At 31.8% G+C, this 27,503-nt stretch overlaps 1 protein-coding gene across 1 annotated transcript in view; it reads left to right on the top strand.

Annotated features, from left to right (window-relative positions):
- The window catches only part of COL11A1 (collagen type XI alpha 1 chain), a 199,027-nt gene that overhangs the window by 99,485 nt on the left and 72,039 nt on the right, over positions 1 to 27,503 (top strand). Inside the window, exons 31-41 of the mRNA XM_045546650.1 lie at positions 2,504 to 2,557; positions 6,438 to 6,491; positions 6,621 to 6,665; positions 6,815 to 6,868; positions 6,977 to 7,021; positions 10,549 to 10,602; positions 14,839 to 14,892; positions 19,459 to 19,512; positions 22,215 to 22,322; positions 22,716 to 22,805; positions 23,062 to 23,115. Coding sequence (XP_045402606.1) covers positions 2,504 to 2,557; positions 6,438 to 6,491; positions 6,621 to 6,665; positions 6,815 to 6,868; positions 6,977 to 7,021; positions 10,549 to 10,602; positions 14,839 to 14,892; positions 19,459 to 19,512; positions 22,215 to 22,322; positions 22,716 to 22,805; positions 23,062 to 23,115 — 666 coding nt within the window. The remainder of the gene's footprint in view (positions 1 to 2,503; positions 2,558 to 6,437; positions 6,492 to 6,620; positions 6,666 to 6,814; positions 6,869 to 6,976; positions 7,022 to 10,548; positions 10,603 to 14,838; positions 14,893 to 19,458; positions 19,513 to 22,214; positions 22,323 to 22,715; positions 22,806 to 23,061; positions 23,116 to 27,503) is intronic.

The following is a 27,503-nucleotide window of genomic DNA, read 5'->3' as shown; positions in this document are numbered from 1 at the left end:
AGTGTGGTTAAAAGATGAAAGAATAAATGGAAATGATCTACTTATGGTTTTGGACCAAGTAAAATTATCTTTGCCCCTCTAACCAAAATGTACATTTTTCTATTTTTTTCACTTAAACATCTATTTTCACAGGATAGGTGTTTTAAAAAATACTGTCATCAGACCCAACTTCAAAAGACTTTAATCTTCTGTTGACACAGACATCATTATGTTTTCAAATGTCCCCAGATAATTCTAATATTCATTGATTTGAGAGACACTGGGCATTATGAATTAAGTCAACAATATTTGCCACTATTACATCTAAATAAAATATTAAAGAACATTACAATTATGCCTTCATAGACTATTTAGTGATACGGTAAACTATTGGTAAGGTACTGTGATTTTAAAGGAAAAAAAAAAACCATAATTGTCTATGGCAAGTGTTATCCCATTACGTACACTAAAGCAAAATATAAATAATAATAATCTTTTGCTGGTATAATTTGAATGGTTCCCCTTTTTTACATGTATGTTTCCATTTTCTACAGTAATCATGTCATTATTCTACAAGATGAATTCTTTGCTATTTAAGAAAATTATAATTTTGCCCGCTTCCTAGCATTCAATCCCAGAAAGCAAATATATTATATAGGTATTATATAGAGATTGTGAATAGACAAATATAAAAATATTTCCTCATGTCATTATTATCTGATGTGACAGTTCTTATACAGTTTCACATCTTGAAACTTCTAGAATTTCACACTTGGACAAAGCTGTCATTTGTGAATTGATGACCAACGTCATACTGTATAAGCAGCAGGTGAAAAGATCAGGGACAAACAAGGGCTTCCTAGTTCTTTAGACCCTTCCATTTAATGTGCTCAGTTGCCAGGCTATTCTGGGACTTTCCTGCTGTCTGAGCCCTTCTTTATCATGTGTAAATGTTCACACAAACTATTCTGAGACATCAGGAGTTTAAACTGCTTCACAATTCTTATTCTATGACATTTCCTTGGTATTTGTCCCATTATGGCAGGTGCCTATCATCATATTGAAAATATAAATTTTCTGTCTGCATTTATTTTAAAATGACTCTGAAATGAATAAGAGTATAATTCTAATGTAGGAGTTAGCATAGAACACAATAGCTTGTGATCATAACTAGAGAATTAATTTCCTTAGCCTTGAAATTGATGGCGTAAAACAAGTTATGATAACTCTATGTATCCAAGGGGACATCATTAAAAGTATGCTTCTTAAGAGTTTTTTTGCATATTTTCTATCTGAAGACTACTTATCTATGCAGTGTTGATCATGACTCAGACAACTTTTTAGTTCAACATATAATAACAACCTCATAAAATATGCTCTTAATTTCTTGCCTTTCTTCATCCGGTAAAATATTTAGTCATAAAGTTCTACTCATCTTTTAACATTACATATATTAATTTGGACTTATGTTTGTTTCTTTCCTTATTTTTTTAAATATACATTGGGAATACTGATTCTTTATGCTTGCTACTGTTTGAGACATTAATAAATAATATTTTATAAATGAAATATGCTTTTATAAGTATCTTATAAAGGAAAATAATGTATAGTAAATTTCCAAAAAAATATTTTATTCAATTAATTTATTTTATTTATCTTTCTGCCTGTATTTTCTTATTAATGCTTTCCTCAAAAAGAAATTTTGGGAGGCTAATTTTGTTATTATAATGTTTTAAACTGCTTAGTATTTGTTATACATCATTGTACTTCATTATAACTTACAATTTTATTCTAGCATTTTCAAGTAAGAGGTAATTTCATTGCACTGGAACAAAATTAGTTGTATATTCAAGTACTCACCTGGAGGAATTAACACTACACAAAAAATCTTTATAATTAACTATAGCTCTCAAGACATATTATATTTATTAGTCAAGATATTTCCAGATGTTTGCATAAAAGAAAAAAAATTGTCTCAAAATTTGGTTCCAAATTTCTTTGTATATCTATTTAAATTTTATTATTCATTGAGAAAAAGTTAAATAGCCCATGATCACTTGCTTTATATTTCAACTGGGATATACAAAATGACTTTATCAAAAAAATTTAGTCTAGTTGGAGTGGTAAAATCTAAATGTAGTTCCAAGTACATCAACTAACTTAAAGTAGTATTTAATGTTGAAAAAGCTAAGGAATTTTTTTTAGTCATGCTTCAGAATTCACAAAGGGGTTTAGAGTTCTCTTTAGCTCAAGGTTCTATGTCTCCAAAGAAGGCATTATCACTTATACAACAGAGGTGACATTGGGCAGCATTATAGCATTAGAAATATGTTGGAAGCAGCAATTTTCTTTTTCTATTCACATGAAGAAATATAGCGAAAGTAAAGTAGGGTAAAAACTTGCAAATCTTCCTTTTGAGTTAGCAAATGCGTGGTTCAAATATGTAGAAAAATGATTAAAATTATTTTTTAAACTTAATTCAACTTAGAGTACTTTTATTACCATTTTTTTTTTTTAACTTTAGGGGAAACTTGGAGTTCCAGGATTGCCAGGATACCCAGGAAGACAAGGTCCAAAGGTAAAACAATTAGCTGGATTTTTATGGTTTATCAACATTTTGTAAAAACACTTAAAGTGAATCACATATGATTACCTTACAGTTTGCACCACAGAGCTGATGAGTACTTAAAATATAATTTCACTAGGGAAAATGATAGGGTGAATGGGTACCTGGAGTGGGGGAGCTCAGAGAGCCCAGATGGTTAATGATCGGAGTATTTTAGGAGACAGGGTCTTGAAAGGAAGGCATACTTGTTACTTCCTTGTAATTGGAATAAGTAGAACTATTCTAGTGTATCTGGAAGTTTTAAAGTGGGTATAATAATGGATAACAGCTTCTGATTTCCTTTTTATTACCCTAAGCGTTTGAATTACCACTTCCTTTTTTTTTTTTTTTTAGAAAAAAATTTCATACCTCTATTATCCTAATTTCCGTATGTATTTATTTCCCAGGGTTGCCATAACAAATCTCCACAAATGTAATGACTTAAAACAACACAGATTTATTCTCTCACAGTTCTGGAGGCCAGAAGTACGAAGGTGTGACGGGCCACCCCCCTCTTTGCAAAGGCTCTGAGAAAGAATCTGTCCTTTCCTTTTCCAGCTTCTGGTAGCTTCAAGGGTTTCTTGGCTTGTGGCTGCATATCTCTGGTCTTTGCCTCTTCTTTATATTCACGTTTTTTTCAGTGTCTCTGTGTGTTCTCCACTCTGTCTCTTATAAGGACACTTGTCATTGGATTTGGGGACCACCTAGGTAATCCAGAATGGTCTCCTTTCAAGACCCTTAATTTAATTACATTGGGGAAGAAATTTTTATCCAAATAAGGTAACATTCACAGGTTCCAGAGATCTGGACATGGAGAGATCATTCCATTCAATTCACTATATCACTCAAATACCATTTTCAGCTATTTGAAATATACATATTTTAAGTATAAAAAGATGGTTTTAAAAATGCATGTTTACCTACCTCAGTGTACTAATTTTTCTCAAACTAATCGTAAAACTTTGTTAAGCCTTCACTTGATGCCTTGAGTAGTTATATTAAGGTGGTTAAATAAATTAATATATAAATGTTCATTGTTAATAACAGAGTAGTTATATCATTCTTTTACTTATACATGCATGAGACTGTATCAATTGACTACCTATTTATCCAGATTTGACCCATTCAAACAGAAGAAATAGGGTACGCAGGGCAAATCCTGGTTATATAATATTATTAAACATATGTTTATTAATAAGTTTCACAGATAATTGTGGGAGACAAAATATTTTTCCCCCTGACAAAGGTGAACTGCATGTAGTTGTGTTTACTCATTGTCATGTTTTAGGCTTTTATTTTAGGCTTGCTGGGGAGTTTTGCCTTATAATTTTTCGTTGAGCTTTGAAAAAAATCTGTATTTCTTTGTGTAGAAGAGGGTAAATATATTGAGCCGTTCTAAAATAAGATTCATGCTGTCTATAATTTAAAAATAATACAAACATCATTTAAATGTTTCTGGCTACATTCAGAACACTAGTTAATGATTTTTAACTTTTAAGTATTGTCTTAATATATTTCTCTGCCTCCCAGTTCCCTTGTTTTCAAATGTCAAGCATTTTCACAAATATTATGAGTAAAAGAAGGCATTCATTGCATATCCCAGGACCTGAAGCTATCCCGAGATTACTTCATGAATTCTTGATTAAATTGCAAATGTAGTGTTATTTTGTTTTGATTTAAAAACAGAAAACTCTCATACTATTACTTGAATGAGTACAATTTTATTAGTGTCTTTGAAATTCTGACTTTTTTCCAGTTTTTCCTAAGTCAATTCTCTGATCAGTACTCTTTGAATTCATTTTATTTACAAAATGCATCAGAATAAACAGAATGTTTCTTCCTAAAGGAATCCAACATTTTTTTTAACTCTTTTATCACAATGCCTGGAATTTTGGTCTTTATTTTTATGTTGCTTTTCTTTATGATTCAAGTTTTTTATATGATCAAAAAGCTCTTAGGTTTCTTAGCTCTAAAACAAAAAGTGATGAGCACCTCAAAGATCAAAGATAGCCTCACATTATTTTCCTATGTGTTAGCTAGTGGATTTTTAATCAATTTAAATCTTTATCGTACTAAAAGTGAAATTTGATTGCTAATCTCTTACAAGCAGTTTAAGGACTATACTTGGACATTGTAATTTATCCAGTTGTCTTAGTAGCAATGTAAACCATAAGGGTATTCAAAAGACACCTACCAAATGTACTATAAAAGGATAGCTGTTTCATAAAGTAAAATCTATTTTAAGGTAGGATGCTTTTATTTTTCAAACAGCATGTAAAATAATTTTGAAAGATTTACATTTATTGACTGAGCCAATTTCACACTTAACCTTTGACTTTTGGCCTTTTGTTTGTTTTTTCCATGTAAAAATAGGAAGTGACTTCTTATAAATATATGTATCTATAACATATAGGTGGTAATTCTTCATATGGAAAAGAAAAATAATATTCCCATGTATTACAAACTGTTTAATTGGTGGATTGGATATTTTCACATGTTTTCTATGAATTTCCCAGAGCAGAAACTGTGTAAAAAAATAAATTTATAAAAAACTAAAATTGACACATGAGAGCAATTTCTTTAAAGGCAGTATCTGTAAATATGATTTGTTGTGTATTCTAATAAGGACAGAAATAGATATTTGTTTCACCCCAAATTTTTATTTCCATACTGGATTATAATCCTCTGTCAAATTCCCAGAATAGCCTCATAGTAATATTTGATCAGATATAACTTCATCTGATTTCTCTGTAGAGAAAAAGAAAGCCCTTTTTGAAAGCCCTTCAAAAAATGTAATTTGCAGACTTTCCCCCCCAGTATGTGAGTATTACACATCCTAACAATTGTCCTCAGGTCGATCACAAGTTTGTTTTATAGTCATGAATCAGACTATATTGGGAAAAGGGTCATTAAAAGCAACATAGTTAGGATTATTATTTTGACCATTAATTACCATAAGGTGTCATATACAAGTTTCCTGATCTGCTTTAATAGCATTGTGGAGGAATGTAAATTGGTAGCATCCTGCCTGCCTGCTAAGTGTGTAATATTCACTACCTTCAAAGTGGGAACAGAGCTAAATGGTTACTTCCTGCATGTAGGTAATACTGTACACCTGGCTGTTCTAACTGGAAATACCTAAGAATACAGCTTCCAGGACTTCTCAGACTTCACAGTATGTGTCACTTGGAGAAGTTGTTAAAAATGCAGATTCCTGGACCTCATTGTCAGAGTCTGTTGCAGTGTCAGTAGGTCTGGAGTGTGACTTGACAATCTCTATTTTTAGCAGCCACTCCAGATTATCCTGATTCAGAGAAGTCATTTATCCTGATATAGAGGAGCCATTTATCACTTGGAAAAACATTATTTTTAGAGGTAGATAGTGCAAATGAGTGCAAGGAATGCATTCAAGTCAAAGAAGGCTTTGTTATATTTCCCCTCATTCATGGAGAAGTGTGTGCAATTGGCATGCCTATTACTATTGGCTCTGCTAGACATATTACACATTACTGCATGCTTTTGAAAATATAATTTTTTTAGAGCTGAAGCAATTAAGTAGAATTAGAAGTTAAAATATATTTTCTGTAAAATGTTCTTTCTTTGCTATTTTATAATATGGGATATAATAATATTTGATTATTTTACTTATAAAGTTAAAAACTAAAATATATTTTATCAATTCATGCTTTCAATGTTTCCAGGACTTCAGATGTCATTGTAAGTTCATTTTCAATTATATTTCTGATTTAAATAATACCAGCTGTGTCAGAATCACTGTGTTCCAAAAGAATTACAGCTTGTATCTAAAAATGTTAATTACCATATTCATTGTTTACTATTTTTATTATTGTAGGGTTCCACTGGATTTCCTGGGTTTCCAGGTGCTAATGGAGAGAAAGGTGCACGGGTATGATATATAAGTATACTTTTCTGATCTAATATGAATATTCTTGCATGAGCGCCCATCTCTCAGCATCAGATTCATAATTTACAGTGATATGATGAATACTAAAACTGTTTGAACTATCTTTGGCAGGGAGTAGCTGGCAAACCAGGCCCTCGGGGTCAGCGTGGTCCAACGGTAGGTACCTTGACTTAAAACATTATTTGCATTTTGCATTTTTGTATTTAGTTTTCCAAGATAAATTTTGCTTCAAAAATAAAAATTGGTTCAGTGCCTTTAGATTTGCTTGACAGTAGATCAATTTCATCTTTTGCTTTCAAATACAGGGTCCTCGAGGTTCAAGAGGTGCAAGAGGTCCCACTGGGAAACCTGGGGCAAAGGTATCATCTGCACTTAGTCCGTTTGGGCTTGCTATAAGTTTCTCTTCCAGATGGATGTTGTGAGAAGGAATCAAAACTGATTTTTTTTGTTGTTGTTGTTCTTGCCAGGGCACTTCAGGAGGTGATGGCCCTCCTGGCCCTCCTGGTGAAAGAGTAAGTATGATACAGCCACAAAATATAAAATGAAAATTAATATTTTTGCAAGCGTTTATATTTCTGGGAAATGATACATTTGTCTGCAATACAGGTATATGTTCATTCACAAAATCTAGTCTGCATTAAAAAATTCTTGTTCTTTCATTTACTCGCCTCCATCAATAAAAATCTTAATTGATTATTTGCTACTAATTTTATTATTATAGAAATGAGAAAAATAATGTGTGTAATTGGCCTAAGGTAAAACCTTTAAACTTAAACCACAATAAATTTTCTATTTTAAATGTGCTTAAAATGCCTTTGCCTTCTTATGCAGTTCTCTTGTTTTCCATCTTGATGCTCATTTTATCCACAGAGTTGGCAGAAGCATTATGCTGGAAAAATACCACCACCTATTAAGCCACAATCAATATACATTCAACTCAGGATGAAACATCTATTCCAGTAAACAGAAAAACTATTTAGTAAATGGATTTTTAATTGATATAAAGTACAACCAAACACAGATGGTACAAGCATGCCTTTTGTTTGGGGTTTTTGGCAAAACACAGCATTTTTTAGCTGGATTTTTTGAAAGCTATTCTCTTGAAAGAATTTTAAATATTAAAATCTGTATTACCTTCAAAGAAATTAAAATCATTTCTTCATATTCTATATGATTTTCAGTATTAGATAGTTATGTTAATATATTTTTGTATATTATTATTTGAAATTTATAGTACCTGTTTAACAAAAAGGAAAACAGAAACACCCTATGGTGTATAACTTAAAACTGAGAACGAGTAATTTTTTTTTGAGAAGAAACAATAAGTATAACTTAGGTTTCTATTTGTGACAAAAATGTGAGTAGATGAGACCTAAGAACAAACATTAGTGTTAATTTAAGGCTTTTGGTTCATATTTAATTAAATTTAACTTTCCACTAAATGTTTCTTACTCTTGATAAACTATTCCTAAATTAAGTCTATTCATCCTGCACATTTTGAGTTCATAAATAATGCATACGTTTGAAATATTTTATGGTTGAAGTCATTTTAATAAGAAGATACAGTTAAATTAATTAAAATGGCTGAATCATTAAATGGAGAGAACAATTTGACAAATAAAAGCACAACTATCAGTTTTGTTTTTAAAGCACAAACTATTCTCTCCTGACATTTTGTTTATATATTCCAAAATTCCATGATCCATATTTCTTTATAAGTGAATACAATTTTGATTTTGCATTTTAATTTGAAATACGGTAGTGTGACCAACATGCTGATTATTTGTAATTGTAAAAACACTTTGAGAGTGAAAAAACTACATTTTGAGGATCAAAGTAAAGAATTTTTTAAACGTGATCTAGAAATCCATTTTCGATAAACATTTATGCAATGTCTACATAGGGAGAACATATTTCTTGTGTTCCATGTAGTTGATGAGAAAATTTCCCCTAATGTGCTCTCATTTGCTACCGACATTTTTTAAGTATTGTGAACTATTTAGTTAACGTCTTAAGCACACAGCTGAAAAATATTAGAAGTAATGTCACAAAATATTTTCTTCAAAGTATATGAGTTGGAAAGTTCAGGGAGAGAATTTTGTAGTACCATTGTATGAGAAAAAGAAATACCTATTTTTGCCCATTTCAATGAACTCCTTTTTTAACAATATATTTATATTTTACTACATATAGTTATATTTAAAATGTTTATATATGTAAATATTTGTTAAGATATTCTACAAATTAAATGTAATACCTCATAATCAAGATTTTCAAGACATGGATACCTGTTATTACAGAGTTAGTTAATACAGCTTTTAGTTAGTTACCAAATTTAGTTAGTTGCCAAATTTAGCAAAAACAAAAAATAAACAGAACTAAGACACTTAGTTAAATTTGAATTTTACATAAACAATGAGTCGTTTTGGGCATAAGTATGTCCCTTGCAATATTTAGGATACATTAAAACTTATTATATATCTAAAATTCAAATTTAGCTAGGCACTGGGTGTTTTATCTGTACCCTACTTAGGCTTCAACACTATGTTTACACTGAGACTTCAGGTATGTTTTATCTCACCTGGAAATTATTTTGATTAATACAAAGAGAACATATAAATGCTTTTTTGTGAAATTTTATAAAGACCCACTTTTTTTCTTTATTTTCTCTGAAGTAGTGATTTTTGAAAATATTTCTTTTTTAAAGAAATTTAAATTCAAAAATCAAATCTTATTTGAAAAGCAGCAAAATTTTAGAAAGCAAAGAAATGACATTTTAAGAAAGTAAGAAAATAGTTTGCTACATAACCTGAAGAAATACTATTTTTAAAATTTTGTACTTAAAATGAATTTTTGCTTATAGTTTTCTTAAGTTATTAGGGTAAATATTTAAGAATAATAATTTCATAGTTTAATAAGAGTTTAAAAATGTATAAGTTCCTAAAATTTGCTGAGTGCTTTTGATAATTTCATGTGACATCTACTTTTTTAAACTTCATATATAAATTTGAAGTTTCTTTTTGACTTTAAGATAAGGTGCTGATAATAGTAAAAACTTGTATTGATTCTGAACTAGCATTGGCTTAAGAATGGCAATGAGATTTTCTTTGGGAAGGCTAGATTGATAAATTGAAAGAGTAAATTCTATTAAAGACCAACTTCAGTACACTTTATTTTTGATCAGAAAATATATAAATCCTAACCTAATTGTATGAAGAAATTTTATGTATGTTATCTTCCATTTATGTATCTTTCTTATAGAAATATAATTATTATGTTTTGAGCATATAAAGGACTATCTTTTATCAGTTTCTTTTTCTGCCACCAACATAGCCAGTGTAATAGGGTCTACTTTATGCATTTTAAAGATATGTAAATATGAGAGATTAATAATATAGTTAATTAAGCATCAAGCCAAAAATGATAATATAAATGTATATTTAGACTGAATGTTGATAAGAATGATTATACAATTCTTTTCATCTTATCTGCAAAGGAAGTTTATACATGAGTAAAATGAGACACTGACATGCTCAAAAATAAATATATCATAAATACAGAGACTAAAGGTATCTTCTAATGGTCTTTTTGTAATAGTCACATATATTTCCTTGTAGTTCCGTATGGCTAGATCTAGATCACTTATGAAGTTAATTTTAAAAGTAATTTTTCTTTTGGGGACTATGGGATTGAATTGAATTAAAATATCTCCTTCTATAAATGTTTCTAGCCAATGTTGAAAGTAAAGAAGCTGCAGAACTTCTCTATACTTACATGTTTTACTCACTTTTTAATACGAATTCTGAATATTTAAAGTGCTCCTAAGGTAAGAACATTGATGTGATATACAGTTTTGAGTACTGAATAGTGTGAAAAATCATCCATTTTGCTTGTAGATTAGCACATATTATCATGTTGTATTGCCATAGTTTTGTCACTATAGTGATAAGCTGTATGCTCCATTGTGTTATATCTGTAGAAATGAACCTCAAGTATAAACATATTGTTAAATTTTCTCCACTGCTTTTTATTTTTTTAGGGTCCTCAAGGACCTCAGGGTCCAGTTGGATTCCCTGGACCAAAAGGCCCTCCTGTAAGTATTACAGTTTCTCTTCCCCTTTTTTCATTTGATAATGTTTTCAAGTTTTTGAGAGTCATCATTTACATTTTAAATAGTTTTTAAATATCATATTGATAAAATCCCTGTGAAACTGCAATTAATGTCACAGAATGTAGATATTTTCAATTTGTAAATTTCGTAGATTATATCTGAGCATAATTTAAACATCTCTTATTAAGTGTTCTTTCAAAGTATATAAAAGACTATAGAACAACATGATTATTATTCTCTCAACTACTCCTCTACTACAATGAATATTATTGATGACATTAAAAACTCTCAGCAAATTCTAAATATTTGGTATATTAGAATTTTCTCTGTTATCTCCCATCATTGGATATATCCTTCAAATATCACTTCCAAAACCCCCTTTAACATCCTAGTATTACTTACATCATATTAAGATTTATTTATTTTTATTATTTTGTCTCTATGATGTATTCTTATTAGAAAATATAATAATTCTTATTGAATCATATCCCTTTATAAAGTGTGTTTATAACAACATTCTTTTCAATATCTTTCTCAAGCATCTTCCCAAAGTTAACTGAAATACATTTTTCATATTTAAATGTTTGTGGGAACATAGGGCATGCTCAAGGTTTTCTCCTTTCTTTCTTTCTTTTTTTTTTTTTTCCTGCAACCTCTTCACTTTCTTTATGAGAGCTAGAATCTGCCTACCCATCTGTCTATGATAGTGGTTCACAAAATACAGTCCCTGGCCCCCAGCAGCACTTGGGATATCGTTAGAAATGCAAAGTGTCACTTACCTAATCAGAACTCTGGAGAGGGGCCTAGTTCATGCTTTCACAAAACCTCTAGATAGTTCTGATGCGTGCTGAAGTGTGTGAACTACTATTCTAGTCTAGACTATACTACCCAAATTTTAATGTACATAAAAATCATTTCGGTGAATTATTTACTTTGAAATACCTACTTACATGTTAAATATTGATGCAATCTCTTACTTTTTGTAATAATTTTTAGACACTATTTAAAGTATTATTTTAACACTAAACAGTTTTGCTTTATATTACTGCAGACATACCAAGAAAGGATTGTTATCCATATTATAGTGTGTTAAAAAGAATCAATAGAAATAACTGGTATTAAAAATAAGGTAATCTTGATACTACCTGCGTGTAATATTGTTTATCCACAATCTCTGTTTTGCTCCAAATGTAACATTAAGTCCCTGCAGAGTTTCATGGAGAGGTGAAAACACAGTTCCAGAAGGGATTTTACACATTTTTCCATAAACATTTCCATAAGTATTTTTAGGCCATGTGCATACATCAGTGTTCAGCAAAATAAAATCCAGTGATATGTATAACCTCAACATTATCATACCATTTATACTTGTATGTATTGTTAAGAACTGTTTCTCCTATATTATATAATTTAATTGTCAAAGCCATTTGACTCATTTTTCTCAGACTTTTCCAGTCAATTCTCTCATGTATCTTTAAACAAGTTTTGAGCCATTGATTATGCGTGTGTTTTGTCTCTAAGAGGTATTGGAAGTATAATATAATAAATTCCTACACTGGAGAAGCGTGCATTCTAGTTGGAGAGACAAGACACTGTTAATGAGCATTCCTTACACTGCTAAACAAAATGATTTTTATAGTGTTTCTCTGACAAAATGAAACACTAGAGCGTGAAATAAAAATACCTATCATTTCTCTGGTATGTAGTTTTATGAAGATTGGGAAAGAAATGCCTTCATCTGTCTGATAAAGAAAGAAATTGGGGTGGATATATAGATCTAGTCTCTTTCTATAGATTAATTGGCTCATCTTCATTATACCAGGAAAAAAAATTCATATATATATATATATTCATAGATACACATATGGGTTGAGTGCTTGGAATATTCTGTTAAGATTCTGTTAATCTCATGCCAATGTCAGCATATTTTGGCAGTGTATTCATTCATTTAAGAAAAAAAAGTAACTTAAGGTGATTAAGATTTATACCATGACTATTATGAGAAACATTCTATTTATAGAAGAGGAAAAGGCAATGAGAAGTGAAAAAAAATCCTTGAACAGTTATTTATAGGTGTCTTTTCACAAATTGCTTTATCATATATGCACACCCTCATTTAGATAAATTTCTTCTGACTTGTACTAACTAGATCCAAAGGGCAGCCTTTTTTGATTTAAAAAAGTATTATTTTTAAATAAATGTCATACACTTATTTAGCAATTAGTCTGTTTTATTTTATTGGATATTAATGTGGAGCCATTATTATTATTTAGGAATAATCGCTTGATATATTATAAGTACGTACTTAAATCGGGTAAAATAATAATGATACCAATTTTGTGTATAGTCCATTAACCCTGCTTCCTTGAGAAAGCCATTAAAAACCATGTTGCATTCATCCCAGGATGACGGCATTTAGAAGTAAGATCACTGCTTTAAAGGATTAGACTATCTTGCAGTGACAGTGTTATCTATATCAGCAAATAGGAGATATTTAATTTTTAAATTTACAACTTTGTTGGAAAACGTGTACATGTCTTTTACTAATGGCAAAACATCATTTGAGAAGCACTTACATAAGTTGAGAAAAAAGACCAACATATTTATTATCCTCCAGCTGTCATCCTCTATGTGAAACCTTTATCACTGGCCCACAATGACTACACATTTATTATTATAATATGTGTTATCAAAATAGAGATAAGGCACTGATATTGCTTTTTATTTGCTATTTCTTAAAACTGGACCTCAATGACATTTACTGTCAATTAACTTACTCGTTTCTGTGTTTCACCTCTAAACTGAGGGCAGAACTAAGTCTTACATTACTATTGACTAATACATATGTATGTAATATATGTTTTGAAAGAAGGGATGGTTAAATGACATCCAAGAATGTTTGGGGCCTTTGGTTGAAAATACTCCAACACTCCAGTTTTGGTCTTTTGGGAGGGGATGGCACTAAAATCACCAAGGTGGTCCTGGAAAACAAGAAAATTACTGAGCAAGCCATGATCTTGTGAAATATTATAAGAGTGTTTAATTAGGGCTGGTTATTCATAGGGCATCCAGGGTGTCAGTACAGATGAGATCAGGGAATAGAGATGGTTATGGCACTGCCAAGATCTTTTCTCCTGAAGGAGCTAGCCAACCTAGAAAAAGTCTTCCTCAGTTCCAAGAAAGCTGTGTATGAAAATGATATCATTTTGAAACAAAGCCTTTTGTTCAAACTGCCTCTCTATTAACATATAAAAAAAGATGATTGAAAATAGATATTTAAATAGTGAGAGGTGTGTCTGTTGTCATTAAAAATGTCATTATTAAAATGATCATTTCTCTCCATTTACCCAAAAGGGTGAGAATATTTCGGTCTATACTCATTAACCATGGTTTGAAATTTGAACTTGCTACTTAATGGTTTCTGAGTAGAATGAATAATCTATAAGGCAGACTAAGGAAGCAATCTATTTCTACTAAGTATTTAAAATATAGGCGCCTCACAGAGTTGTTTACTTTAAGTACTTAGTTAATTGCTTCATTTATTTCTTCAGACATAACAGAGACAGCATCCTTTACAGAAAGTGATAGTATAGTAGATTTGCTCTCCACTACTTAATAAACATTATGCCTCCAAAAGGATATGTGAGAAAACCTACTGGGAAAAACTGGTCCTGATGACTTAGAATTGAGCATAACATTTTTTTTCCTTTACTGAAGCAACTTGAGAAGTAAAATTCCATTGTTTCTATCAGTTTGTCTTTCTTTTGCATTCTTGTGGGTTATAATCTCAGATCACCACTAGAGGGCACTACCTCTCTCTGTTATTCAAGTTTCGATGCACAGGGAATTGAATTAGGAACAGATCACCAAAAACAGAGAAAATATTCATTTGTTAACTACTAAAAAACTAATAATTTTGTGGAAATAAACATGCAAACCTATGCAAATGTACTTTTAAAAATATAGATTGCAAACAAAATATAATAAATCTTTTAAATTGTAAAGTGTTCAGAATAGAATTCTACAATTTTCTCTTGGTCTCAATTATAGCTGCAGAATTATGTTAAAGAAATATATGCACATACCACCATTTAAAATCAACAGAACATCGAAATACAATATGTAATGAAAATATGAAAAAAATGTTAATTACATTTAGACTATGTAATAATTCAAGGAATATTTGTGACGTGTGATATTTAATATTTGTGATTTCAGGGACCACCTGGGAAGGACGGACTGCCAGGACACCCTGGGCAACGCGGGGAGACCGTAAGTAACCTTGTTATTCTAACTGAAATTTTCCGTGTTAGCACCTCATCAGTTCACAGAAAGCTACTTTATTATTGCTGTTCAATTACCAGGTTCAGGACAATGAAGGAATTAATTGTATTGAAACTTTCAATAAAATATATAAAGAAATACATAAATAGACCCATGTTGGTACCTAAATGAATGTACTTGAGAAAATAGGATGTTAGTTGATATGATTGTTGTTACTGTCAATAGCATCACTTTAGGGATAAGCTGGAAGAGAAGACACCATTCTGTTTTGGATACCTCAGCAAGATTGTTACCTTGACCCTTTCACGGCAGTTTACAGATACTTTCCATGCCTACCTATCTCCCCTCCACTCTCTAAATTAAACAGATTACAATAAGCTATGCACGTGATACAACAGTCTTCTCTCTAGAACCGAAGGATGAAATATTTGCTGGTGTTTGAACCATAGGCTATAACTGGTCAGGAACATTGTCAAAAGCATTGTTTCATGTCAAGTAGGAAAATGTAAATCAGAAAACGTCATTTAATTTTGTTTACAAATTATATGGAATATAACCTTAAACAAATTGACTGAACAATTTATCATGTGTATAACAATTTGGGCAGAGGGGAAACTGTGCCCAAATATGCCTTAAGGATCGAGGTGTATTTGTTTATTTATTCTGCCACTGTTACAAAACCACGTATCTGGCTATCCCAATGGATTGTTATGTTAATTAGAAATCATCATGGGTTGGCATGTGTCCTTGGAATCAATTCTTGGTTTTCACTATTGATTAAATTTATCCAGATTTCTTAAGGAAACCACAACACAGACTACCTCTGACTAGGTGGTTCAAAATCATGTTAGGGCATTCAGCCAGCCTGAAGACAAATTTGGAGTTGCATAGCAGTACATGATAACAAATCTGAAAACATTATGAATTTTCTGCTATAACAATCTGTCAGCAGCAACCCAATTCCTGTCTTGCTCACCAAGTAACAATTCTTAGTTTAACAACTTTTTCGTTTTAGCCAGATGGGAAACTTCAAAGTCCTAGATTCAAAAGCAGAATCAAGATATGATTTATTAAGACCAAAGAATAAATTGTTTGGGTTTCCTCTTAGGAATGACATGTATATGAGGAGCAAAAATAAACTCTCTAAAGGAGAATGCATTCTCATTCAAATCTTGAAGCCAATCGTTTTGTAATGAAGTCATTGTATAACTTCCTGAGAATAACTCTAGAACATTTTCAAAATGTCATTTGAGGGAAGGATACCTTGAGAATTGCGGTTATAAAATCGCTTATGTCATTTTATGCATAACATTTAGATTTAGACAAAGAAAATAGCATATTAACTAATGCTTCCAGAATGGATGTTTCCTTCTAGTAGTTCATCATTTATAGAGGCTAGAATTATTTCTGAAAAACTGGTATTCCTAATTTCACATTCACTTTTTTTTAATTTCATCGTATGATGGGGGTACAAATGTTTAAGTTACATATATTGTCTTTGCTCCACCCGAGTCAGAGCTTCAAGCATGTCCATCCCCCAGACAGTGCGCACTGCACCCATTAGGTGTGAATATACCCATCCCCTCCTCCCCCCTCCCACCTGCCCGACACCCAATGAATGTTATTATTATATGTGCACATAAGTTCACATTCACTTTTAAGAGAATAGTGAATCACCCAAAAGCCAGGAAACCATTCTTTTTCACCTGGGTCTGTGCTGACCTGGATTCAAAAGATTGTTTTGTATAAGATCAGAATCTAGAGCGAGTATTCTTTGCTATATATGTGTTATTTTATTTCAATCAAGAAATTCTTTTATTATATTTCATATTTGTCTCAAGTCAGAAATCTTTAAATTTTGTATTTTGAATGAATCCTTGAGGGTTAATTCTGTCATGTTATGTTTATTTGGCTTGTTTCCATATAATAGAAACTATTTCTAAGTTTCCATGATGGTCTTAAAAAGCTTTAGAAATAGTTTCTATTATATTGAAAAAACCCAAATTTGTCTCAGAAGTATCCTGTATTGATCTTAAAATTAGTTTACTTCTTGACAGATCATCAGAATAAGAGATTTTGTTGGGTCTTACAGTAGATTTTTCACACTACCAATAAATGTATCAAATTAGTTTTCAGTGACTTTGAAAAACATAATTGACTTAAATTATTCTAAAATTAAATGGCAAATGTAGTCTTATATGATACTGTTGAACAAGCGCACTCCACTCTGAACTGTAAAAATTTTCCTGTGTGTAGTTTATTTGTAAGATCCCTAGAGTCAAATTTGTTAGATACTCGCAAACATTCTGCATGCTTTGAATGAGCAGACATATAGGCAATGCTCTCTTCTAGCTTTTCCCAAGTCCGTCACCCACACAAATGGGCTGGCTAGCAGCCAAGATTTCCTCTTTCCCCTTAGGATTCATGAGTGCAAATCTGGGTTGTAAATTTTCCATGAGCTTTCCTCAATTAAGCATTGATTTGTAATCAATTAATTTTAATCATTAATTATTATTGCAATCATTTTTTGTGTGTGTGCTATTCCAGTCCTCATGTTTACTAAGAAAAAAAGCTGTATGAGCCTCTATTTTTTTTAAGTTCAGAATTGCATTTACCTCTTCATGTCAAATTTACTGATCAAAAATTGGGAGGAAGGTAATGCAGACAGAGTAAACAGGTCATGCAACTATGTGGTGGTGGCTATTCAGAGAAAGGTGAGAAGATCAGCATGGCTAGAATTTAGGACACATTTTCAAAGTGAAGGGTGACTAGAGTAGCAGACTTGGCCCAGATCGTTAAACTTTTATCACCAGTGTCGCCTGATATATATTAACAATAGGTTGACTGGATTTGCTTTTGTAAGATGGTGATTCTGGCTAATGTGGACAAGAGGGTGAAGCTGATTTGAAAAACTCTGCAACAGTGAAGGAAAGAGGTGATTATGGTTTGAATAAGACAGGACTACTAGGATAAGAGAGAAGATGCTGTATTTGAGAGATTTTTCTCAAATGACACACTAGAATTAAATGATTAAGTATGAGCACTGAAGAAAATCCTAGGATCTGAAGACACTCTATTAAGAAAGGACAGAACATAGAAAGAAAATCAAAAGAGAGGATACATTCAGCAAGCTCCATGTTGAGAATGTTGAAGAGAGAACATGATATATAATTGGAAATCTCCAGCAGGCACTTATTAATAGAGTTTTAGGGCTCTGTACACAACAGAGGTTTAGAAATAATTTGGAGTGGAGGAGTTCGTCATAATAGCAATTGTGACAGCAATTGTGCTCACAGAGGTTGTTGAGATAATCCAGGGACACGCATATACATTCTACATATGTATGTATATGTGTGTTTATATATGTATGTGTATATGTTCTATGTGTGTGTCAATCTGTAAATCTGATTACAGATTCCCAAACTAACCAATTGCAGAAAAGTTAAAATAAAGCAAACTCTTTTGTTTACAAAATGCTAAATAAATTATATTTCCCCCAGAATTGATTGGTTTTGCTATTGATAATGATAGCTCAAGTAGACCCTGATGGTCCTAAGACTTAATGGATTTTAAAAACAGGAGAAATCTATTTTCTTTTCCCGTAACATCAATTACAATAATTGCAAATACAGATTCTTTTCCTTTTATCTACTTATAAAATTTTGTTATTGAAAATAATTCAATAATAGTTACCTCAAAGTTTGTGATACGAACGTGAGATTATTAGTTCCTACCCTTTTCTCTCTAACCCTATTATTTCTAGTCTGATTAGATGTTATAGTGAATAAAACTTTTGCAAATGCCATTTGCTTTGATTCATTTCTTTGGAAGATTTTTCTCCCAATATTTTCTATATACTTCTCCAACAATTAAATGTAACTCAACTCACATGAAAAAAAATGCCTATCATAATACAATTATACAGAATGAATAACCACAGTGTAGAGAAGTATAGATATCAGAATATATGCCCCAAAGCTTTATTTAGTAAGTACATTTTGCTCACATCAACCAAATTATATTTTAATGACTATATTATTTGCAACATAGATAATCACGCAAAACATTATTTTTATAAGTATATTTTTATATCTTGTTTTATTTTATGATATTGTTAGAATTCAGTAAAGAGAAATGCATTAATATCATAGACTGTGAATTTATCTCTGTATAGAGGATGAGTGGACTGTTTCAAAGAATGTCTAAATCATCATTTATTTCATCCGTAACATTACTAGATTAAAATTCTGTATGTTGTTTGACTTGGTGGGACAGGGCTAAGCACACATTTTTTGCTCCAGCTTCATTCTATTATCTTATTTTTTTAAGTTTATTGAAAGTAATTATTGTACTATAATATGAAAGAGTGAAGATAGAAAACTTTGAATTTTAAAGAGAACTGAAATAAAATAACTCATCTTTAAGCATTTGAAAATATTGCTTTTTAGCCAAAAGGTGACTTTCTTTTAATGTGCCATATTCAACTATTTCATAGAATTTTAATTTATGCTTTGTGTTATGTATGGATTTTATAGATTATACTTTCTTTCTTAGGGATTTCAAGGCAAGACTGGACCTCCTGGGCCAGGGGGAGTTGTTGGACCACAGGTATGTTCTTTTACTTTATTTCCCTAGCAAGATTTCTTTTTTTGTTTATATTTTTACCTTCCTAAGTTGTGTAAAATCTGCCCATTTTATTTTGATTCAAATTATGTATTTTTTATTTCACATCACATTTAAATATATGCAGCTTGCTTACATCAAATGAAATTTAGCAAACTATAACTTAAGCAACTTTTCAATTGTCTGTATCAATAAAAGAGAAGAAAAAAATAAGCAATGAAAGTAAGTCAGAAAGTTCACACTGAATTTAACAGTAAAGCCTGACCATAGCACCATCTACAAATTTAAAAAAAGTTCTTTATAAATAGATTGGCTATTATCGTTTGGAGAATTTTAAATTATAAAATGACTTCAGGTTTTTGAGTACAAATTAGATTTAGAAGTATAATATAGTAGAAATATAAAGCTCAGAGTACCACAGCATTCTATTAATAAAAATTTAATATTTGTAACATATTGTATGTTTCTTAAAATTTTTGTCTTCATAATAATGAATTACATAAAGGATAAAATATTACTTTAAGTATGTGTGAGAGAAGATCTGAGAAAAGTATCCCTTTCAAGACAGGCGGAAGAAACAGTCTCAAAAATTGATGTAGTATCCTGAATTATGGTATTAAATAACTATAGAATAATTTATGGTAACAGAAAATAATATTTTTATTCTCTGGTAAAGCATATTGAATGGGCAGAACACATTTAGTCTGATCAGCTGGAATTTTACCCTGCTATTGAAAAATTACAGCAAAGGAGCAAGAGCGGTGAATATGCGTTTTAACAATTTAATTGCTTTAAATAGTCTTTTCTCAGCCTATAAATAGTTCTCAAAATAAATAGTAACTCTTACACACAGAAACAAAAACTTGCATCTACTTTCTAGGAATATATGTAATAGAAGCAAAAATGAAGAATTCTTGGATTGGTTGATCATTTTATTTCAGAGCTTAATCCTGAGCCAAGGGAAGTGTTAAATGTTGGTTCTTTGTAAAGGAAACGTAGCATGTGTATAAACATGAAGGCCTCTTTTTAACTGCACATCAATTTTAATTTAAAAATTATGTATATACTCCTTCAATGATTAGAAAGCTTCCTCCAAATATACTTTCATTTTGCTATTTGAAACAATTTCATAACTATTTTCTGTTAGAAAATTTAATCACAAGAATGATCCCTATTACATTTAAGATCCATGAATGGAAATGAAATTAGAGTCTGTCTAAAATGTAAACATTACGGTTCTTACCTGGATATTTTAGGACCTCATACCTTTTGAAAATGCATCTCTGCTTAATGTGGACATCTAAAACTTCTGAGACCTGTGTTCCTTTTTGTTCCCCTACTTTAAGGTGTAACAACAGCAGGTGTTTTATTGAGTATGCATCTTCATTGAGCTATTTTTTTATTGGTCCCTTTAAGAAAGAAAATCAAACTGTCTATTTTAAATGTAACTATCTTTAATATTAGGACAAAGGAGTTGTTTTAATGGGAACAATATGGATTGTCATATTTCATATTCACTTTTTTCTTTGTATAGTTATGTGAATGTCTGCTCATTTTTTGTCTCAGTGGTGATAGCTATTCGATTTTATGGTCCTTACTATTGAAATTCTAATGTCCAGACATTTAAGAAAAATATTTCTTTGTGGGGAAATGTTTGCATATTAATGGTAAGTTAAGGATTTTCAGCAATTACATAATTAAAGGAATTTAAACTTAGAAATGTATGTCTAAAGTTGGAACAGGTATGTTCTTTTCCAAGACTAAAACATAAGAATATGTTGTATTTTTAGAAAAATAACAGAGAATAATATTCCATAAACAACTTCAATAACCCATTCCTCTCCTCTGTTTAACAACCTTAGCATCCAGAAATTTTTTCTTTATATATCTTTGACTTAAATCCTTCATTTTGCTTTATTCTAAGTGAAGATGGACAGCAACGGATCACCTTTCTCTATCTGTACTTGAAAGCTTGTTATACTCTAGCTCCACAAAACAGCACCACTCAGGGGACATGTAAATGACCTGACATTTTTCACTTTGGCATTTGCTGCAATTTAAAGCAGCTGGTTATTTGTTATAGCCTTTGGCTGGGAGGAATTGCCAGCCCAAACTCAACTGCTTTCAGAATCCCCTTGCCTTATTCCTTAGACTTTGTCAAATGATTATAGATTAGCAGTTGGGAGGGCTCCAGTCCCTTGAAATTCCAAGGAGAACCACTTTGGTTGTTTGGGTTTTCAGGGACCTGGTCTAATTTTCAAGCAGTGATTCACTGAGCAGCCACCAATGTGGCTCCTATGCCTCTTTACTCCTAACTTGATTTGACACCTTATATAAAAAGAAGGATGAGATGAAACTGTAGTTAAAAACCACAGTTTTAACAATGCTTGGATTGGCCTTACTCTGTAGTAATTGTGGTATTAAGCAAAGAAAACATCTCTTTGGACTTTATGTATTTCTCTTCTATACTCAGATTCTAACCAAGATTGCATGCAGTCTTTTCAGACTCCTGACAGATATGCTACTTTCAGTGCTTTATCTAAAGTGTTTTGTAGGATACTAGGAGAATGAATGAGAATGATGGAAATGATAAACTTTTGTGAAAGGGAGTAATATTTATTTTGAGTTCATCTTATCTTTGTTAAAATAAAAGAGCAATCTAATTTGGTTTTGTTTATCTAATTTAGGGACCAACTGGTGAGACTGGCCCAATAGGTGAACGTGGGCATCCGGGCCCCCCTGGCCCCCCTGGGGAACAGGGTCTTCCTGGTGCTGCAGGAAAAGAAGGTGCAAAGGTACAACATGCTCCAGAAATTTTCTTGGCTCAAAACTTCCATTTGCTTTTCACTTTATTTCTCCGCTACTTGTCAATAGATTCTCTACATTTTTGGCAGAATATTTAAATGAATATTCAGAAAGGTATGTCAGGATAATATTCAGTGTGAGTTTATTGTCCTTCAGGACATTACTGAACAATAACATAAGACCCATTAGCACCGTTGGCCATGAAGGTATCGTTTATATCTACTCTTAAATGTTGGTAGTGGTTAGTTCATTTTAATGTGTATGGCATTCCATACAATATTCCCACCATCTACTTACCGTGGGTTAGAGGTAATAACAATTTTGTTTGTAGAAACATGTATAGAAATTACTTTCTGTTGATGGAGGCATATGATATTCTTTAGGGTGACCCAGGTCCTCAAGGTGTCTCAGGGAAGGATGGACCCGCAGGACTGCGTGGTTTCCCAGGTGAAAGAGGTCTTCCTGGAGCTCAGGTATGATCAAAGTAAATATATGTAAAGCATGTGCATTAAATTGCTTCTTAGACGCATTTTTCTCAGAACGTACCAAAAAAGTCGTGAGTAACTATGGGGATATATGTAAACATATGCATTTGATTATCATTATATATATGTATTTATGCCTAAAAACACTTTTAGACAGTCTCATTTTATCAAACATCCTCCTATTTATTTATTTATTTTTGATTTACATCGATATTCATTATCTTTATTTTCTCACTCTTCCCAGGGTGCACCTGGACTGAAAGGAGGGGAAGGTCCCCAGGGCCCACCAGGTCCAGTTGTAAGTATGATGATAATAAATAGCCGTGCTATCCGTGGTTGCAAATTACATCTCTTCTTTCATTACTCTCATGCTGTGATTCCACAGTGTGTGGGAAAGAAAATAAACACATGTCAATCAAATCAGTCAATGCCTGGATTCTACTAATTGCATGCACTAATGAGTGCAGAAACAGAAGGGTTGAGATGATTGGAAATATTTGCCTCTGCTGCTGTCAGGAGGTAAAAGGAGCTATAAATAAATCATAATTATGAGTAATAGAAACTCATGGTCATGGAAGGCCTGGGGACGCTGTAGTTTGAAAATTTTCCTTTATCCATCTCTTTCATTTTAAAAGTAGTCATAGAATAAGATTTGATTTCTTGTATGTCATATTCTATCATCATTTATTATAAAACATACATAATTTGTTTCTAAGTACTGATAGGATTTGAATTTGTCAGTTACAAAAAAAAAATCTCATAAGCATAGAAGACATATATCCATTTTATATATTATCCAGATTACTTTAGTCAATCAATATTATGAAATAATTGGCAAATGAGTAAATATGAGATTTTTACCTCGCCTTTTCTTGAGATACATAACAATCCCTCAGAAACCAATTGAATACATCCTTCATTTTTGTGTAAATTTACCTTCCTTTTCATCTGTACCTGAAAGTTCACTGTAACAGCCTAACTGCCATCTTTAGTGACCTCTTCTCGTTCTCCATGTTACTTCACCAACCTAAAAAGCAGAAAGTTGCCTTAAAGCCCCTCTGCACTGCCTCTCACAAAATGATAATGTATATTAGTTCCACCTCCAAATGTCTCACTAATTTGTCCTCTTTTTCTTCATTTCCACCACCCTCACCTTTGTTCACACTCTTTTCTTTCTCTCCTTGACTAATAATATCTTGACTGATCTCCTTGACTCCATTTTCTTACCCTCTCCAGTCAGATTTGCCTATAAAATAGAAGTTCAGTGCACATCCTTAACTATGCCATTCCTCTGCTCATACACATCTTATGGGTCCACATTGCCTTCAGAAAGCAAACTTCTTATCCTGGCCGACAAGTCATCTTCACAATTTGATCCCAGTCACTAGAGTCTATTTTATTTCCTTCATGCATCTCCTTTAATTCTACTCAATTTAATGCACTGAATTTCTTCTTGCTTCTCAAACCATCACGACATTTTCTACTTTGAAAAGAATATACTTTATACATTTCCCTTTCTTTCTTCCAGGAAACTGCATTTTTCCTTTCTCCACTTAATAAAAATCCTACTCATCCATAGAGATTTAGCTGAAATGTTCAATCTCTATGAAGTTATCTTTGGACAATTTGCCTCCATTTCATTTATTAGTAAAATTTCTTCCTACTCAGTCCTCTTTGTTTTGATTTCTATTTTAGAAAGTATGTTGGAATATAATTGGTTGTGTCTCTCATTAAGTTTTGAATTCCCTGTATTATTTTGGTTACATTCACAGGATAGTGGCTAACACACAGTAATCATTCCATACCTACCTATTTGAATTATAAATCCTGATATAAGAGTAAAGTTTGGTAGCATAACTTAACACTAAGAACAGAGTAAGCATAGCATTTTTCAGATTGTTTAATGTTATACCTACCATATATATCACTGATATATCATATCACTATGATTAAGGTAATTATAGACATGGGGCAAAGACTTTTTAAAAGAAAATAACATACTCAGTAACTATATTAGACTTTCCATAGAATTCATAAAATTATGTAGAATATTTTTTTTAAATTCTTGTAAATTAGTAGTGGTAGCATTAATAGGAACAATGGTTGAGTAAGACAAAAGTTCTTATTTGGGCATAGAATCTTCAAAAATTTCAGTACAATGCAATCCATTACCGAGACTCTGAGATTCTAAAGACATCTTAGTTTAGGAATAAATGATTTTTTAAGATTAATGGTCATTGAACCTATGAAATCTGAATTGTGACTACAAAGATTAAGTTGTTTTAAGTTATTTCTTGGGGCCCAACCAAGCAGGCTATCTCAGGTGTTTGGAACAGTTGAAACTGGCATATTTGTGGGGTACATAATACATCCAGGAGATATAATTTTCGAGTTATTAATTAATTGTACAATTACATGCAGAATAATATATAAAATATAGTATGAAAACTAGTGTTATTTAGTTCCTTAACTTCAACAATTGTTTATTTGACAATTACTACTTAAATTACTACTTCCTTTGCTGTATACAGTTGGGCACCCTGTAGATATCCCTTGACTAAATATAGAATAAACAATTTTGGAAAGAAACACATCGAGACTTAACAGCACTATAAGTTGGTTGGTGATTAAATGCCTAAGGACAAACAAACAATAAATGTTAATTCTAGAAAAAGGGGTAGGAAGAGAAGGGAAGGGCATGGAGGAGGTGGCCCTTGAACTTGGCTTCACAGATTACAGAAGATTATAAAAATAATTTAAAAGCAAGAAAATATTAGGAAAGGGATATAGTGTTTAGGGAGTAGGTGGTTATATCCAAGTGGAACAAGCTTCGGGAGAAGGACTAAAATCTGTGGAATTCTTGCTGGGAACCAGGCATTCTGCTGTTTTACATAATATAAAGCTAAACAAAAAATATAACACATCATTTGATTACTGAAGCTCTAAAATGGCAGGTTGTAGTCATTTGAAGATTTGAAGTTTATAGAATGAGTAAAAAATAACTAAAATTTTAAGAAAACAAATCTATCATTAGTGTGTAATATATAACAGAAACAGGAGAGAATAGATGTCATGAAATTTCAGTGAGCAATGTCTTGATATTAGAGCCAACCAATGTCTAGGACAGTGGGGAACTGAAGGACCATGTAGAAGTAACCAACACTGAAGAGGCAGGAGAGGACGATTTATTACTAACTGGGTATGAGCAATGAGGAAAGATAAAAACTGAATGATGACCTCAAGCTGGTGTCTCTGAAGGAATAATGCCTTCCATGCCTAGAACAATTTTACCTTATCAGGAACAACAACAAGAAACAAACAAAACACACAAACCATTCACACACAAAAACTCAAAACCTCTTGACAGTCACAAAAGATTTAAAAAGGCTGTTGTACTTTGCTAATAGAAATGCTCAACGGATGCTCACTGTGAGTGTATTTGGAATCAATGCCTACTCTCATAATAAATTCATGTATCCAATATGCAAGTATCAACCAATTAAAATTATTCCTCAAAGTTCATAGAGGAGGATTCACTAGAAGGAAAGACACCATCTGTATTTATTAATTCCTAATGCTTTGCTATAATTGCTGCAAAATACAGTAAAGCGAGTTATGATGAGGGTCTAGTCCATACAAGACTAAACAAGCCTCAGGTTACTCCACTTAAAGCAATTCCACACGTGTGAAGTTTGATTTCGAAATTTTTTTGTTCCACATAACAAAGATTAAAACAAAAAATTGTTGGTTTTCTAGATGTGCATTATAACTTACCAAGAAAATTAATTCCTGTTAATTCTTACTTTTTGAGGTTCAAAACTTATTATAAGTTTACCTTGTGATTAATATTAAAAAGAAGGAATCAAGAGTGGAGCTTTCTTTGGCAAGAAAGATAAGAAGTTGTATCTTGTAATGTTGATTGGAAAAGTAACAGTGAAATATCAAAAGGAAATATCTGGTCAGTTGATGAGAAATGATGAAATTCAGAATCATAAGGAATAAAGGTATAAGAATACCCTATAGCACTTGATTTTATAATGGATATTTCTGAGTTTATATCAATATCATATTAACTTTACCTTTGGGATATTAACCAAATAATGGTAAGTGCAAGACAGAAATTTCACAGGAGTAGAGAGGGGTGGATATTCAGTAGTTATTCTTATTAAGGAAAATTAATTAAAGGGATGATTTCTCTGAGGAAGAGAATGTGAATAAAGAATGTGGAATCTAAAGGAAATAGAAAAAGAATGTGAAATAATATTTATAGCATTCTTTCAACCCTTATGCTTGGCACTTATGTTCATTATCTTGACTCTCGCAACTTCGTATGGTAGATACTATCATCCTACTTTATCATTCCACTTTTAACGGCAAAACATCTGAGGCTTAGAGAAGGTAAATAGTTTGCCCAAGTTATCTGTTATCTGAAGAGAAAATCCACAATAGAAGTTTACATAAACTCATTTCCAGATATGTAGATCTCACTCTGCAAATATCTGCTTACCTTCATTCTCTCTCTCTCACCTCTCTCTCTCTCTGTCTCTGGTTGCATTTTCCAAGTCCTCTTGACCCTTCTATACCCCTGTGAAAATTTTGCCAAAAGGAAGAGAGAAATAAGAGCTAATGTTACAGCTAACTAGGCTTAATATTCCTATAGATTCCCTATGACTATTGCTTGTTTTG

The sequence above is a fragment of the Lemur catta genome, chromosome 3 (assembly GCF_020740605.2).
Source record: "Lemur catta isolate mLemCat1 chromosome 3, mLemCat1.pri, whole genome shotgun sequence".
NCBI classification, from domain to species: domain Eukaryota; kingdom Metazoa; phylum Chordata; class Mammalia; order Primates; family Lemuridae; genus Lemur; species Lemur catta.
Note: the sequence above shows the minus strand (reverse complement) of the source record. Positions and strands in the feature narration are given on the sequence as shown.